The sequence below is a fragment of the Corvus hawaiiensis genome, chromosome 3, assembly GCF_020740725.1.
Source record: "Corvus hawaiiensis isolate bCorHaw1 chromosome 3, bCorHaw1.pri.cur, whole genome shotgun sequence".
NCBI lineage: Eukaryota > Metazoa > Chordata > Aves > Passeriformes > Corvidae > Corvus > Corvus hawaiiensis.
In genome coordinates, this window is record NC_063215.1 from 103070061 (window position 1) to 103084939 (window position 14879).

Below are 14879 nucleotides of genomic sequence, written 5' to 3' on the forward strand. Positions count from 1 at the left end.
CATTTAAGACTGATGCAGAAGTTTTCAGTGCAGAAGTTTCCAAAAAGTAATAGCACCCTTTTCCCTCTACACATGATGTTAACCAAGGCAGACAAATTCTCTGGGTGAGACATCTAAAGCTCTGCCATTCTATTGCCTAGAGAGTTTATGGAATATTATGTATTACTGAAACACTAAAGAATAAAACATGATGCTGTATTTGTCACAAGTGTTTGCAATGTCAATTTAATTTACACCAACTTAGGACCATGCAGCCAGGTCCAACTAATCTGAAAATTCCTTCACCATGACACCTGACAGAGGAAAGGTAATAGTGGAGCAACTGAGGTAGTTGGAGGGAAAGCCTTCTGGCAGTAAAAAGTAGAACAAACCAGAGATTGTTCACCTAAAGCATCAGATCCACTTACTGAGCTAGAACAACAAATGCAGTTGACCTCTGAAAGTGAAAATAAAGTAACAGGGAACAGCCTCTGTCTAGAGCAAAGGCTTTTTAAATGTAGGAAGTGTACTGGATATGGACTAACACTTCAAGACTTCCATACACTGCTGTATTACCAAGGCTGCCAGAAGGAGATAAATGTGGTACAATGCTGTGAAGGTTCAGGCTGACTTCTGGGACACAGAACTGTGCTCTGGAAGCAGGTTTGTATGCACACAGCAAGGAGGACCCAACTGCTGACAAAAACCAATGAAAGCCACAAAGCAGAAGCATGTGGATTTCCCAGGAGGCTGCCACAGATGTCACTGTGGACTCTTACTCCAGCAACAAGACGACACAGGATATTCTGAAAAAGCTTCCTGCAGCCTTTGCTGTCCTTTACACTACCTGCTAACAAAGCTTCTTTAAAGAAACTTCATTTTGTGACACCTGTACATCAGACATTCCAGGTACTGATTGCCATGTTCTTTGATATGATCAGCTTCTGAGATGTGACAGTTCCGATGGGACATGGAAGGCCACAGAGGAGAAGGCTGGGTGGGTATTCAGCTTTTCTCTGGTGTGAACAGATCTGATCACACTGGGCTCTAAGAACTCGGCACTAATGAACACTCAAATAACGGGAAGCAAAACCAGGTGTGACCCAACTGCAGAGCCAAGAATATTCTACACAATGGTAACAGAAGCTGTTATCTTAAGTCCCAAGAAACTTTGCATACAAATTAAATAGTCAACAAAAGTGATGAACACAAAGTTCCTGTTTGGTTCACAGCATAAATAAAACTCCACTGGACAGGCACACATATATAACTCAAGTATAACTCAAGCTGTACTGCTGGGCATTATTCTTTGAGGAAAAAAAAACAGTTTCCATCTCATGACTATTTTTAGATAAAATTCTTGCCTATGTTAACTTGAAATTAATCTAAATCAAAACCCACTATCCCTGAACATCTCTTCAACTCCTAATGAACATCATAGCCAAGATATTTTGTTACAGAAAAATGCATTATAGGTAATTATTCTCAAGCTTTGGGGGAATCGGAATCCTTAAATGATTTTGCTTCAGCTATTCCAGCAAAACAAATTTTAAAAATTATTTCTGATACCACACCTCTCTTTCTCTATATAACTTCTTGGCTGGTGGTTCTCCTTCAGATTCCTTGGACTTCCCAATGTTTTGGAACTCCTCCAGCTCCAATGCTTTCACTCTTGCACTTTCTATCACGTGTTTTGGGAAAGCTGCCAACTCTGCTACATGTATTCCAAAACTCTGGTCACAGACACCTGGAAGCAGAGAAAAAAACCCCAACAGTTAAGAATTCACAGAAGATAATATGGCTGCTCAGAGATTATATGGACATGGTTGTAATAGTTCTCTGTTCTGAAGAATTAAGTGCGTGACTTGATTTGGTTCTCCCCAACACTTTCTGATTTATTTTTTCTACTAAAAATGGTAACACAGAATAAAGAATACACTCTTACTTAATTAAGCTCTATTAGAGCAGTAATTGCAGCTCCAAAGTGCTTCAGGAAGAAATGGAAAACTCTTCAGACAGAGAATTTCCCTCTCATACTTGAAATTGAACAATGATTTTTATTAAAGCAGCACAGTCTGTAGAATATAATAATTTGCGTGCTTTTTAATGGATATTTCTCACATTTACTCTATACCTATATAAATACATGTATGTATGTGTATAGACAAACATTAAAAATGCTGCGTTCTCAATCATCCCTCTCCTCCTTTGCATCTGTACCAAATAACTCCTCAGTCTCCAGGAGTCATCATCTTTAATTATATCAAAATCTTTCAACTGCAACTTCACACTTACTCCAATTAATACACTGTTTATAACATGTGTTTGAGAAAAGTCCTCATAATTGCTCAAAATACGTAAATTATACACAGTTACATAAAACAATTTTCACTTCAGTATTAAAAGCCCTCTGATAAAATCTATCAACTCTTATTTGCTTACATTATCATAATTCCATTTGTTCTCCCACATATATTACTACATCCTTTTAATTCTGGTTTCCATCAAGGAGCTAAGAATAAATTAATTACACTTGCAAAATGACAGTTGTTTTTGGGTTTTTCAACTAATCATCTATTAAATACTGAGTAACGGAAGAATAGGTGAAGGAAGATTTAGCATTTCGACTTTTTCTGTTTTATTAACCTTGTAATCTCTCAGGTTTCTTAAAGGAAATTAACACATTTAAGCAGAAATCAGTCTTCTTGATTTTGTATAAAAAAGACACCTCCCCAGACTCAAATCTAACTCAGTTCTCAGCTCAGAGAATCCTGAGCAGAGGCCTGAAGAACAGTACTTCATGTGTTTCCTCTTCCAGTGATTCTGTCACTCTTGAAGCATGAGGACAGGGCTGAAAATCCTGTATAAAAGTCCCTTGTCATGCTTTTCAGATTTAGTTATACGTTTCAAATGACATCAAACCTGTTATTTGTTTCAAAACACAGCTGTATCTGAGCTGCCTATACACACATGCTTGATGGAGCAACATAACAATTCCAAAAGGGAAACACTAAATGCAAAAAACTTTGGTGCAAGATGGATATCTAATTAGAGTCCAGATATTTAAAGATGAAGATTTCATAGTGTTGTATCTCCTCTGACAGAGGTTTAAGTAGATAGATAAAAAATACTGTGTCTCCATGCTCAATAGCACTTCCAGGAAAATGGATGGAATGAAAAGACATTGCATGTACAAAAAGATGTGTATGACTGAAAATGGCACAACTGATTGAAGAAAAAAATTAAACTGGGATTCTACAGTTTTTATCAGGACCAGAATGGCTGAATTAGTACAGGTTTTAAAAACAAAAGGAGTGGGTTGAAGAAAGAGAACTCACCCAACTGTCTGGGGAATATTAGGGGGTTTTATTGTACGAGTTGCTGTTCCAAAAGATTCAGAAGGTAGAAGGTTTTGATATAGTGTATATTGATTCCCTCCTCAACCAACATGCTCAAAATAAGGCATCTAAATAAAGATGGCTTGTTTGAAGATTCTGTACATCACCATCTCTTGCTGCACCAAAACCACTCACAGTTTCAATGTACACTTGCAGCAGTTTATGACTGTTTTTCTTCAGTTCCAATGCCACACTAAATCACTTTTAAGCACCAGTTTGAGCAAGGCTTTCAGAGGGCTCTGAACCTTCACTTGGTGGAAGGAGCTCAACATGTGCTGGAGAAGATGGGAAACAACAAACTAGGAAAGAACCACAGACACCTCCTCTCCACTGGGACAGGCTGGGGACCAGGGCCACAGTGCTCTGGACTAATATTCAAGCAAAGTGCACCAACAGTGCCCATCTCAAAGGAATAAAGATCCCAAAAGACAAGGACACAGAGTTAAAAGATACAGGGCTGTGGCAGACAGAGGTAGCCCACCCAGCTTTGAGCAGACTCTCAGCAAAGCCAGAGGAGAGCAGTACTTCTGCTGTGATTCCCCTTGCTCAGAGCAGTCTCCCAAGCTTTACAGAAAAGTACCCAAAACCTAACTGCAAGATTATAGCCAGAGGGGAATACAAAATTAGAAGTGGTCATACATGTAATCTAAGGGCAAGAAATGAAGTCATTTAATGGATTTAAAACCAGAAGAAATGAGTAAGAAATAGTCAATCAGTAATGCCATAGGAGTAAAACCAGCAAGGTAACAGATCCAGGATAGTCAGAGTGTTCTACAGTAACCCTGTTCTACCCACCCAAGTGTCATCTAACTCATTCCTTTGTTGTGGAACTCAGAGGAGGAAAATTAAGAGGTACACAGAGTAAGAAGGAGTACTCTGCCCACATTTTAAATCAAAATCTCAGCCCCAAGGTTGCCAACCGGACTGAAACGCTCTAGTGAGAACAATCCAAAATCACTGTACAGTTCACAGCTAAATTAGAATGCCATAAATGGGCACACCTTGCAAGCCACAGTTACAGCTCTGCTTAATTTAGCAATAAATACAGGCTCCTGCTGAAGGGAGAAAAAACAAGTGATGGGGGATATAGAGAAGCAGAAGGAATAGATGAAATTTATGCCTAATTAAAAATTGTTTAATTTAATACTGAAAGGAATAACTGGATCCACTAAAAGGTTTTAATTAAATACATCTAACTGATCTTACACTAACAAAACAGGCTACTTGTTGTTTCACTATGATGCCATTTGCTAAAAATTAACCATATGATTTTTCCTACATCAAATTACTGCATAAATTGGGCAACATAAGACTAAGTCTTATTATAATGATATAGACATTATTAAAAACTATCAGCACATAAAAGGTGCACTCATTTCTTTTAAAAGAACGGTTTAACAAGTTTAAGTCTCTTACATCAGCAGGTTGAAATGGCTGATTTAGGAAAACAGAAAATAACATTCTGGAACCCTTCTCTCCATCTTTCAAAAAGAAAAGGGAAGCAACTCAGTAACATCAATTTGAATGGCAGAAATAGCCTAGAAATTATCACAAATAATCATCAACATCACCACCAACTGTGTTCACACATGGACAGAGCTCCTGTCATACACACTGTCTATGGACAGAGAAGAACATATGTATTATAAACCCTAAGCCTCAAGTATGACATGAGTTTTTGGGGGGGATTTTTTTCCATTAAGATTTTTCTTCCCCAGGGCAAAATGAAGTTTAGACACAGTCTTACCTTCCTTGACACGATAAAGCATCGTCAGTGTGTCATCGCTGGTCAGAGCAGTGACATGGAGGTTATTTACTGTTGGCACCTGGTCAGCAAGAGCTGTCAGTTCATGGAAGTGTGTAGCAAACATGGCAAACCCACAGATTTTGCTGGCAATGTACTCTGAGATAGCCCACGCTAAGCCAAAGCCATCATAGGTAGAAGTTCCTCTTCCCAGCTCATCGATGATTATCAGGGAGTTTTCAGTTGCTGTCCTAAAACCACAAGAGCATTTTGTAACGTTTGATAGCAGCATGAACTCTGGATATTGGAGTACCACAAGTTATGCTGTGGATGCAGAGCATGGAACAGGCAAAAGACCCTTCTTAGTTACATATATAGTGCAGACACAGCACCACACAGATCATTCCAAATTAGGTCCTTTGTCCCATTTGAACTTTGGCCTCTTGGTAGCAGCTCTGTATTGACCACTGGAATAAACAGAAGGCTACTTCAGGAACTTATGAACAAGCTAAAAAGAACTTGAGATCCTCCACTAAGATTCCCCAGAAAAGAAAAATCCTAAATGCACCTTAAATGCGCCTCCTTTCCCATCAACCCCAACCAACGCCATCGAACAAAAGCACAAGACTTGCCTAAGGATTGAAGCAGTTTCCAGCATTTCAGCCATGAAAGTGGACACTCCTTTCAGCTGGCTGTCTCCTGCTCCCACCCGAGCCAGGATACAATCCACAATGGTTATCTCTGCGGACTCACACGGCACAAAACACCCAATTTGGGCCATAAGAACAATCACCCCTGTCTGTCGGATGTATGTTGATTTTCCCCCCATGTTAGGGCCTAAAGAAGAAATTTTCCAAGAATTATTTTAAAAAGCATCATCTTTTTACAATTCAACAGCTCTTTTAAAGGAGAACAGGCTCTAAATTAAAACAAAGAGTGTTTAAACTTATTACTGTCTCGCCAGAAAAGAGCAGCAAACTTGTCTAACAGGTGCAACAAGTGGCTCCAGGACTAACAAGGCTTGTTTGTCTTACTGAATGCTCCTTTTTCAAAAGAAAGGTGATCAGAGAACATTACGGGCCTTCATAAGTTTTGGGACTTTTCAAAAGTATAAGCAGTCATCTAAAACATGCATTCATGCCTAAAACTAATAAGCTTTAAATTAAAAACCATCAGTATTTATTTCTGCTTAAGAATTATAATAATTTGTTTTCACCTCAAACAACTATTAAAATTTCTCTATAAAAATGAAACAGCTTAGTTACAGCCTGGGTACCAGCTAATGGGTGACTTAGAATCAGCAAACCCAGATATTAATTAGTTATTTGTAACTGAAGTACAAATGAAATAAAAAGTATTATCCAGGAAACTGATCATTAAAACCAATTTTACACTTTTGCTAACCAGAAAAAGAAGCGTGTTGCCATGCATTTATTCAGGGTTTCAGTTTTTCTTTTTGATTATGTTAGAAGTACTCATTAATCATTCTCTAATTTCAGATCTTTGCTACTCAGAACGTATGTCAAGGACATCTGGATGGAAATTAAGATCCAATTAAATCTATAAACACTAAAAATGTTTTGGTGTGTAGTAAAATTATCTTAATTACACCAGAGAAAAGGGTAAAAAATGGTACAGTCATTGAAACATGCTTTGCATTTAAAATCAACTTTAATACTTCACAAAGAAAACACTAACAAAGAGGATGCTTAAAATCTTGCCTCCAAAAAGTGCCTACATGGCTACAGTACAATTGATGCCTAGTGGAATTTTCCACATCAATTTAGCAGGGTCAGGCTTTCCAGCTACTGAGGTTGCCTAGCTTGTGGAGTTACATTCACTAAGGCCTTACTTTAAGGAAGGACAATTTTTTTATTTTCTACTGTCCTAGCAGCTTCTTTTTTCTTCACAAATGACTCTCTGTAAATTAGTGATCAACTTCTCCAAACAGCGCACTACAACGAAAGTCACAGTAACCAATTCCATCACTATTAGCTTGGATGATGAGAAATATGCTTGTATGTACAGAAACATGTAGAATATCCACAGTCAAAGGTAACATTTCACATTAACATTGTGAACACTTTTTTTTAAAAAAAATATAATCAATAATAGCAATAAATAATAGCTTACAAATACCCTCTCTTCTTTTCCAGAGCTAACTCTTATTCCCCATGCAGAAAGATAAGTAATTCAGTAGCTGCTCACCCTTGATGTTAGAAATTGTTTTGACAGAATTTTATTAGGTTGCTGATTTGTTTTGGTTGTTGTTGGTTTGGTTTTTTTTAAAAAAACATCATTATTGGAAATACTCAAGACATTTATAAAGCAAATAACAAAAAAGAGAACAGAAGTATTTACCAGTAATAATGTGGAACATCTGCTTGCCCTTCTCAAATGTAATGTCATTGGGGATGAAGGCCACCTCATCCTGCACTTCGATGCAGGGATGCCTGGCACCCTTCAGCACAATCCTGCCTTGTCCCTTCTCCAGAATGACGGGACGGACGTAGGGCACCGGAGCCCCGTTTGACACGTGAGCAAAGCTGACAATGGCATCCAGCTGAGCTATCACATCATTCATCGTCTGGATGGGCTCTGCATAACCTGGTTTGCATTGAGGAGATACAAATTCAGTGCCATTAGCCATTCTTTTGCTTCAGCTGAGAAGGTACCTTGAAGCCTATACTGAGTCCATCAAGTTAATTCACCTGCAGTAACAATTTTGCTCAAGATGGAAGTCACCTCCTGTGAGTCTAGGATGTATTCCTAAAGTTTCCGTGCCTTGAATACCAAGGGGACTTCTTCAGACTAAGGAAAGGAAGAGGTGAGGCCATGTTGATTATTTTCCCTCATCTGGAAATCCAGTATGTTTCCTTCCTGAATAATACACTGGATTCTGATGCTCATGCAAGCAAACACACCAGAGAGACAGCACAGACGGTTCAGACACAGCAGCCATCTATGTTTATGTGACTGATGGGAGGGAGAGGTCTGTCAGATACAGTGCCTGTGACACCAGACTAAATGGCTTCCCCCAGTACCAACCTTAAAGCTTTGGTGTTTGGTTTTTTTCAGTGAAAGTGATAAGGGACTGGTCTAGAGCCCAAACTCCCCAGTGTCTCTTCTGCTTTTGGTGAAGGATAATAAAGAAGGCCCTGAAAGGAGACAATCTTGGAGCAAAATATATGGAAATAACTTAGGAAACCAATAATTTGTATTGCCATATAAGCAATGATTAACTTGATCTTATATTGCATATCAATGTTCTTACAGACCTCAGGTCCCACTCCTTCAGTTCTCTGTTGTCCTTCACCTCTTCTGCTGTTAGGGTGAAGGTGCCCAGAGTCAGGGAGGTCAGTGGAGGATAGATGTGGCCTTTATAGCCTTATTTTTGTTCCTATTACAGGATTAGCATTTGCACACACCTCATCACTGCACATTTGCAGAAATGCCAGGAAAGGGTCTGGCAACAGAAGACAATTCATATTTCAAACTTGCAACAGCTGTCTGAAAGCCACACCTCACTTTTCACACCAATTCTCTGGACAATGTTACAGTTTGTAGAAGACCCTCAAAGGAACTGCAGGTCCTCCCAGCACTCCGGACTGTGACATACACCAAGAGTGGCACACTCACCTGAAGCAATGTTAATGATTTCCTTAACAATTGCATCCTGAGCCTCTTCATACTCTTCCCTGTTCCTTATGTACTCATCATTGATGGCGCTCAGTTTGCTGTGAACAAAACAAGAGTATTTAGAAGCTGTGGTGTCCTGCCTTCACCTACAATGCCAAACTTTTGGCTTCCTCATCTGTGAGTCAGTACCAGGTGTCCGCACCTGTTTTAACAGCAAAGACCACAAAGCAACTGACCTACTATTCATCCACACCAAGACAGCCTCCAGATTAATTCCAAGTTTAAGATCACCCATAATGGCCAAACCAGAAATTCTAGCATCAACACATGACTCTTAAAAACATCCATGTTATAGAGATGCTATGTGATAAGGACTAGCTCTTAAAACTGAATTTCTGGCTATTTTGCTACATTTTGCTGCTAAGCAACTGCCTAATTAGCCCAGAGCCCTACAACAGGCTTATCAGATCTGAAGACATTGACTTCTTTCATTTAGTAAAAACCTCAGTTAATTACAGTCACTATGAACAGATTCTGGACTGCAAACTAAGGTAAGCTGAAATAAAGAAAAGAGTTTAAACAAGTTTTTATACTTCTTGTCTCCTAAACAAAGAACAAAAGTCTGCAAGACTGAATAAGAAACACACCCAAGTGGTGTGCCCACACTATAGGCAGAAGTCAGTCTTGTACTTCTAGTACCACCTACAGAAGCAACTATAACTTAACTAAGCACAAAGAATTCTTTTTTATTAGTGATGCATGGGCTGCTTCACTAAGGGAAAGTAACAGATGACACAGTACAGGTTCTAAGTACATCTTCTCAGTTACAGAAAAGCCTAATTTCATCATACATTTAGATTCACAACATATTTAGAACCAGAAAAAGCTGTTTTACATTTCAGGGATGTTTTTAAAAAATATCCTCTGAGTAAATGTTAAAACAAAATGCAATTAAGGTTTACACTTTGTTCATTTAAGCAAATTGGTGTGAAATACACCAACATATTGGTTGGTGTGAACCAATATGTTTGCCCTCCTTTTCGAAGATAAGGATTTATAACTATGAAAGTGAGTGATTAACAGAAACCAGTCACTATTAGTGATAGCCCTGGCTTTAAACCAGCCTTGCCCTGTAGGCAGTGCTCCTCACACTTGTGTGTCAGTCAAGATCTGACTCTTGCTGAACTCACACACAGAGCACGAGCAGCAGGGCTTGTCTGAAATGGACTGCACCATATATTAATCTCTGCAGCTGTCACCCTTCCATGGAACACAAGCAGGAGGCTTAAAAACTAGTTTTCTCCTGGATCTGCCACTGACAGACAAGGGAGAACTTGTCAGGAGGCTGAAGTCCAGTTAGAGGCTGATTATTAGCAGCATTTCCTAGTTGATACTGGGGCTGATCCTATTTATGCCTTGATTAACAACCTGAACAATGAAACTGAATGCACTCTCAAATGCACTCTCAGCAAGGTATAACAATGCCACAGGAAGGAGAGCTGGCAGTGTGCTGGAGGACAGAGCTGCCATTCACTGGGATAACTCCAGGCTGGAGAAATAGGTGAACAAGAATTTCAGCACACATCAATACAAAGTCCTGCACCTGGGATGAAATAACTCTGTCCACCAATACAAACTGTGGTCCACATGGCTATAAAACAGTAAAAAACAAAAAAAAAATCATAAAATCCTTCTCCACTGGGTCCCTCAAGAAGCTGAACACAAGCCAGCAGTGTGCCCCTGAGGCAGAGAAGGCCAAGCCCATGCTGGCTGCAGTAGCTAGAGTGGAACCAGCATCCTGAAGGAAGTCATTCTTCCCTTCTATTCAGCATTCCTGAGATGACATCTCTGGTTTTAGGTTTTGTCTTCTCAACATTGAACCTGGAGCAGATGGTCACCACAAAGGTGGTACAGAGCTGAAGCACACGGCACACAAGGACAGGCTGAGAGAGATGCCTGCCCAGGCTGAGAGAATCTGAAGCCTGGAGGGAAGAGGCAACAGACTCTCCTTGGAGGTGCAGAGCAAAAGAAGGAGATACTAAGATCCCAAGTTTCTGCAAGGAAAATTTTCATTAGACCTGATTAGGAAAGTTTTCATAAATAGTAATTCAGCACTGGACCTTGTGCCCCACGAGACTGTGAAGGATACTTAAGAAGATGGGCACCTGGGCAAGGCCTTGAGCTACACCATTTAATCTTGAGATAGGATCTAACTTCCAAGGTGCATCTGCTTTGAGTGAGGGATAAGAAGTAGCCTTCAACCTAAGTTATTGCCCAATTCTGCACATGCAACTTTCTACTTCGTTTGCTCTGTGTAAAAACACTGAAGAACAGAGAAACATCTGATGGCTGATGCAGCCCTTGCCCCTGCTAAAATGCTCTAAAACAGCTAAAATTCAACAAAAAAAATACAGACTTTTCAGCTGATCTGTGTCAGAACTGCTGTCCAGACAAGGACACACTGAAACAGCCTCAATGCAATTAGCCTGAAGACTTAAATTTTTCAACAGTTCAATCAAAAGAGCCACAGAAGTGAAGTTCAATACACAGGACCAATAGAAATTAGGGAAGATTTGGAACAAAGGGAAGAAAAAGGTAATCACCAACAAAATTGCTGCATGTCACATTTGGTGATAAACATAAATAGCTCGTTCCCTACTGCAGCTTGTGTCTGTATAAACACTCACAGTAAAAGCAATTATGATACTTGCTGCAGCTAAAACAGAGAAATTAGCCCAAGTCAAAGGACCAAAAATAGATAACAGTTGGCAATGTAAACGGGGAATGCAGCTTTTAAGATAAACTCTTATTACTGTTCTTCCCTCATGCCAGTCCTGCTCAATATTTCAATCTGTGAGCCAATTAAAAAGGTGAAAATTTGCCATTCAAGATGTAGGGAATCCAGTTTATCACCACAATTATAAAGGAACAATTCTTTTCCTTTCAGAACAGGCTTTAAAAACTACCAATATAATCTCATACCTGTTAGTAAATTTCACACCATTCTTCTGTGTATCAATGATTCCGTATTTCGAATTGTTACGGAGAGCTTTCTCCTCCTTGCAAGTTACTCTAAAGTGATGTCCAAACTGTGAATTTGTCTCCAGTTTGATACTTTTGCCAGCTTCCAGACCTTTCAGATGAAAAGAAAGAAAAAGAAACCAGCTGTATTACCACCAATCCTGCAGCCTTGTGCTATTCTTGCTCACTAACCCTCAGTTCCCATGATTTAGCCTCTCTTACATGACCTAATTCAATAGACTTGCTTTGGTTCTGTACAGGTATGAGAAATACCCAGACTAAACACAAATATATGGATTCCTTCCCTGCTCCTACTTTAAAATGCTCTCAAGCTGCATATTCAAATCAGCAATTATTGTACTGCTGTGAATTCTCCAGGAAAATTTCAAGGACACTCTGTACTGCTGCTGTAAGCATAGCACCTGTACTATCATGATCCTTCTACTAACACATGGTTCTGTTACAAGATTTCTCATTCCATCCCTGCACAATCTTGGCTTTCCTTCTTTTCATCCAGGTATCATCTTTACACTAAAAACATATGCAAGCTCTTAAAGGTGTAACCCAAAATAAGTACAGTGTTGCCAATTTTCCTTGCCATATTTGCATTAAAAGTTGGTGGCTTTTTCTTTTTCTTAAAGTTGCTCTTTCAGTGCCCAGTTCATCAGCTGCCCACGGAATTTTTTGTATAGAATAACCAATTCTTTAAATGTCTCATTTGCTTACACATTACACTTTGCAAGGAACATCAAAAGAAAACTGAATGGACACCTAGGGGAAAAAGAAAAGTCTCAATGCAGGTCCTCAAAAAATCTAAAAAAGAACTAGACTTAGCCAAGAGTTTGATGAGTTACAGTTCTACAAAATTGATTCTGCAACATACATGATAATTTCTGAAATATTTTGGAATGCCATTAAAAAAAAAAAAAAAAAAAGGCCATGTTATAAACCAAAAAGCACTCTGTTTTCAACAGCTTGCACTCGACAACCAAAGTCACCCCAACTCAATAATATAATCATGCAAACATCCTTTAACCCTTTAACTCCTTTACACCAGTTTTCATCACCTGATTGCAATACATTTTACAAAAGAGACAAGAATCAAAGGCACTTCCAAACCCTACCTAGTTCTTTGGCTGCAGTCTTTAACAAGGACTGCATTTTTTCTTCCAGTTCATTCATCTTCTCTCTTAATTCTGTTAAATTAGGATCAAAAGAAGCCTTGACAAGAAATTCGTGATTCTCCACCTAGAGAAAAATAACAAGAAAAAATTCATATGAATCTAGGCAATAAAAAATAAAGAAGCATCCCCCTGATCATACACAGTGAAATGAATTTACTTAATAATTTACTCAATTTTTTAATATATATATTATTGTCATGCAATGTTGTTTGTGATAGTTGGTGTCTGGTTCAACTGCAAAACAAATACATCTCAAATACTTGTTTTCTCAAATAATAGACTTTATGCAAGCAAAATATACCAATTTAACAGACTCCTTTCTGCTGAAATGGAGTTGTCTGCACATTTATTTGCAAACAAATAACTGAGCAGTAGGCAGGGCAAAAAGGGAAGTCAGAGGGAATGACATTGTTATGTACATAATCTGTCTGCTACCCTGGATTTAGGCAGCTAATCAAGACAGAGTGTAAAAGGATGGGGTGTTTCAAAACAAGAAGCCTTTGGAACTTGAAGTTTCTGAAACAATAATATCTGCCCCAAAAGAGACTCTAGAGGTTTAGGAAGGAACCTGCAAGTATCACCAAAAATCCTACCAATTTCAACCCAGCTCTTGAGTTGAAAAGCAGACACGGTTCCTTCTAAGCTTAACATTTTCAGAGGCAAGGATGAAGCATGCTGCATTTCATCTTTTTTCTCTCTCTCTTCCCCGTGCTTCCACTGCCAGGTGGCTATGTACCAAAAGCACCACCAAACTTTGAAGTTGCCCTGACTTGAGGAGGAGGTTGGAGTAGATGGTTTTTCAAAGGCACCTTATGATTCTGTGATAAATAGGAATGGAAGTGACAGTTTCTCAACTTTTATTACAGCTAGGTAAATGAATAACCACATCCCACACTTTTTGAACTTAGATGTTTCTTTTTATATTAGAATGGATTATTGACATAATTTAGTTGCTATGACAACCTATCCTTCAATTGCACTCAGAATAGAACTGCGTATTTTATTTGAACTCCCTCAAAATCCAAGAGGAATTTCAAGTCAAAGTTCAAATTCTAATATTCAGAGGGACAAGGTTTATTCTTCTGGCAAAACCAGTGTTGGCTTATCTATAGACATTTTCCAGTACCTTGAAGAGGGGGAAAAACCAAATCCAACATGCCAGATTCTATGGGATTTGATTAAAAATAACTGACTTGTTATTCCGTTTAGAAGGACAACAAAACATTTTTAAAGTAGAACCTGAAATGAAATTTGAAGAGCTGGACTATGAAGGGTGAAGGCTTAAACAGCTGTTAGCTTTAAAGAAAACAGAGTCCCAGGGCACACAAACTGCATCAACAGATGGTCTGTAACTGGTATAAAGCTATAAATTTCTTCATTACCATACATCACAAATTACAGCAACATGTCAATCAACCAGTCTTTCCATAAACAGTAAAATGCAGTTGATGGATGCACAACACAATACAAAGAGAGAAAATGCAGTGCTCCTGCCTTTGGAGAAAAGTATGCATGTTCAAAATTTTAAAGCCACTGCATTTTTCACAAGTTCAACAAACTGCCCTTACTACCATGTCTGGCACATGTTTAGGTAGTTCTCTTATTTCTACAGTCAGCTGAGACATACACTTAGGATAATCCTAATCCTTGGTCAATCAAAAAAAAAGAAAATCCTAAAAGACTCCCCAAGTAATAAACATACCCTGGGCTACGTTCTAGATTTGAGACTTATCACTGTAACTTTAAAAATACAAAGAAGCAGAGAAATGACAAAATTACTTCTCCACTTTAATACTCAATTTTAAAAAATGATGAGTTTTTTTAAAAATAGTTTCAGGTCCACAGCATCCATGCACCCAAAGCATTTTTTCACTGGCTAGATAATTTCAGATAGTAGGTGAATATCCTGTGGAG

At 38.7% G+C, this 14879-nt stretch overlaps 1 protein-coding gene across 1 annotated transcript in view; it reads right to left on the reverse strand.

Annotated features, from left to right (window-relative positions):
* MSH2 (mutS homolog 2) overlaps positions 1-14879 on the reverse strand; it is a 45616-nt gene that overhangs the window by 1077 nt on the left and 29660 nt on the right. Inside the window, exons 9-15 of the mRNA XM_048298629.1 lie at positions 12906-13029; positions 11743-11893; positions 8761-8858; positions 7483-7728; positions 5754-5958; positions 5125-5372; positions 1554-1726 (exon numbers count right to left, since the gene is read on the reverse strand). Coding sequence (XP_048154586.1) covers positions 1554-1726; positions 5125-5372; positions 5754-5958; positions 7483-7728; positions 8761-8858; positions 11743-11893; positions 12906-13029 — 1245 coding nt within the window. The remainder of the gene's footprint in view (positions 1-1553; positions 1727-5124; positions 5373-5753; positions 5959-7482; positions 7729-8760; positions 8859-11742; positions 11894-12905; positions 13030-14879) is intronic.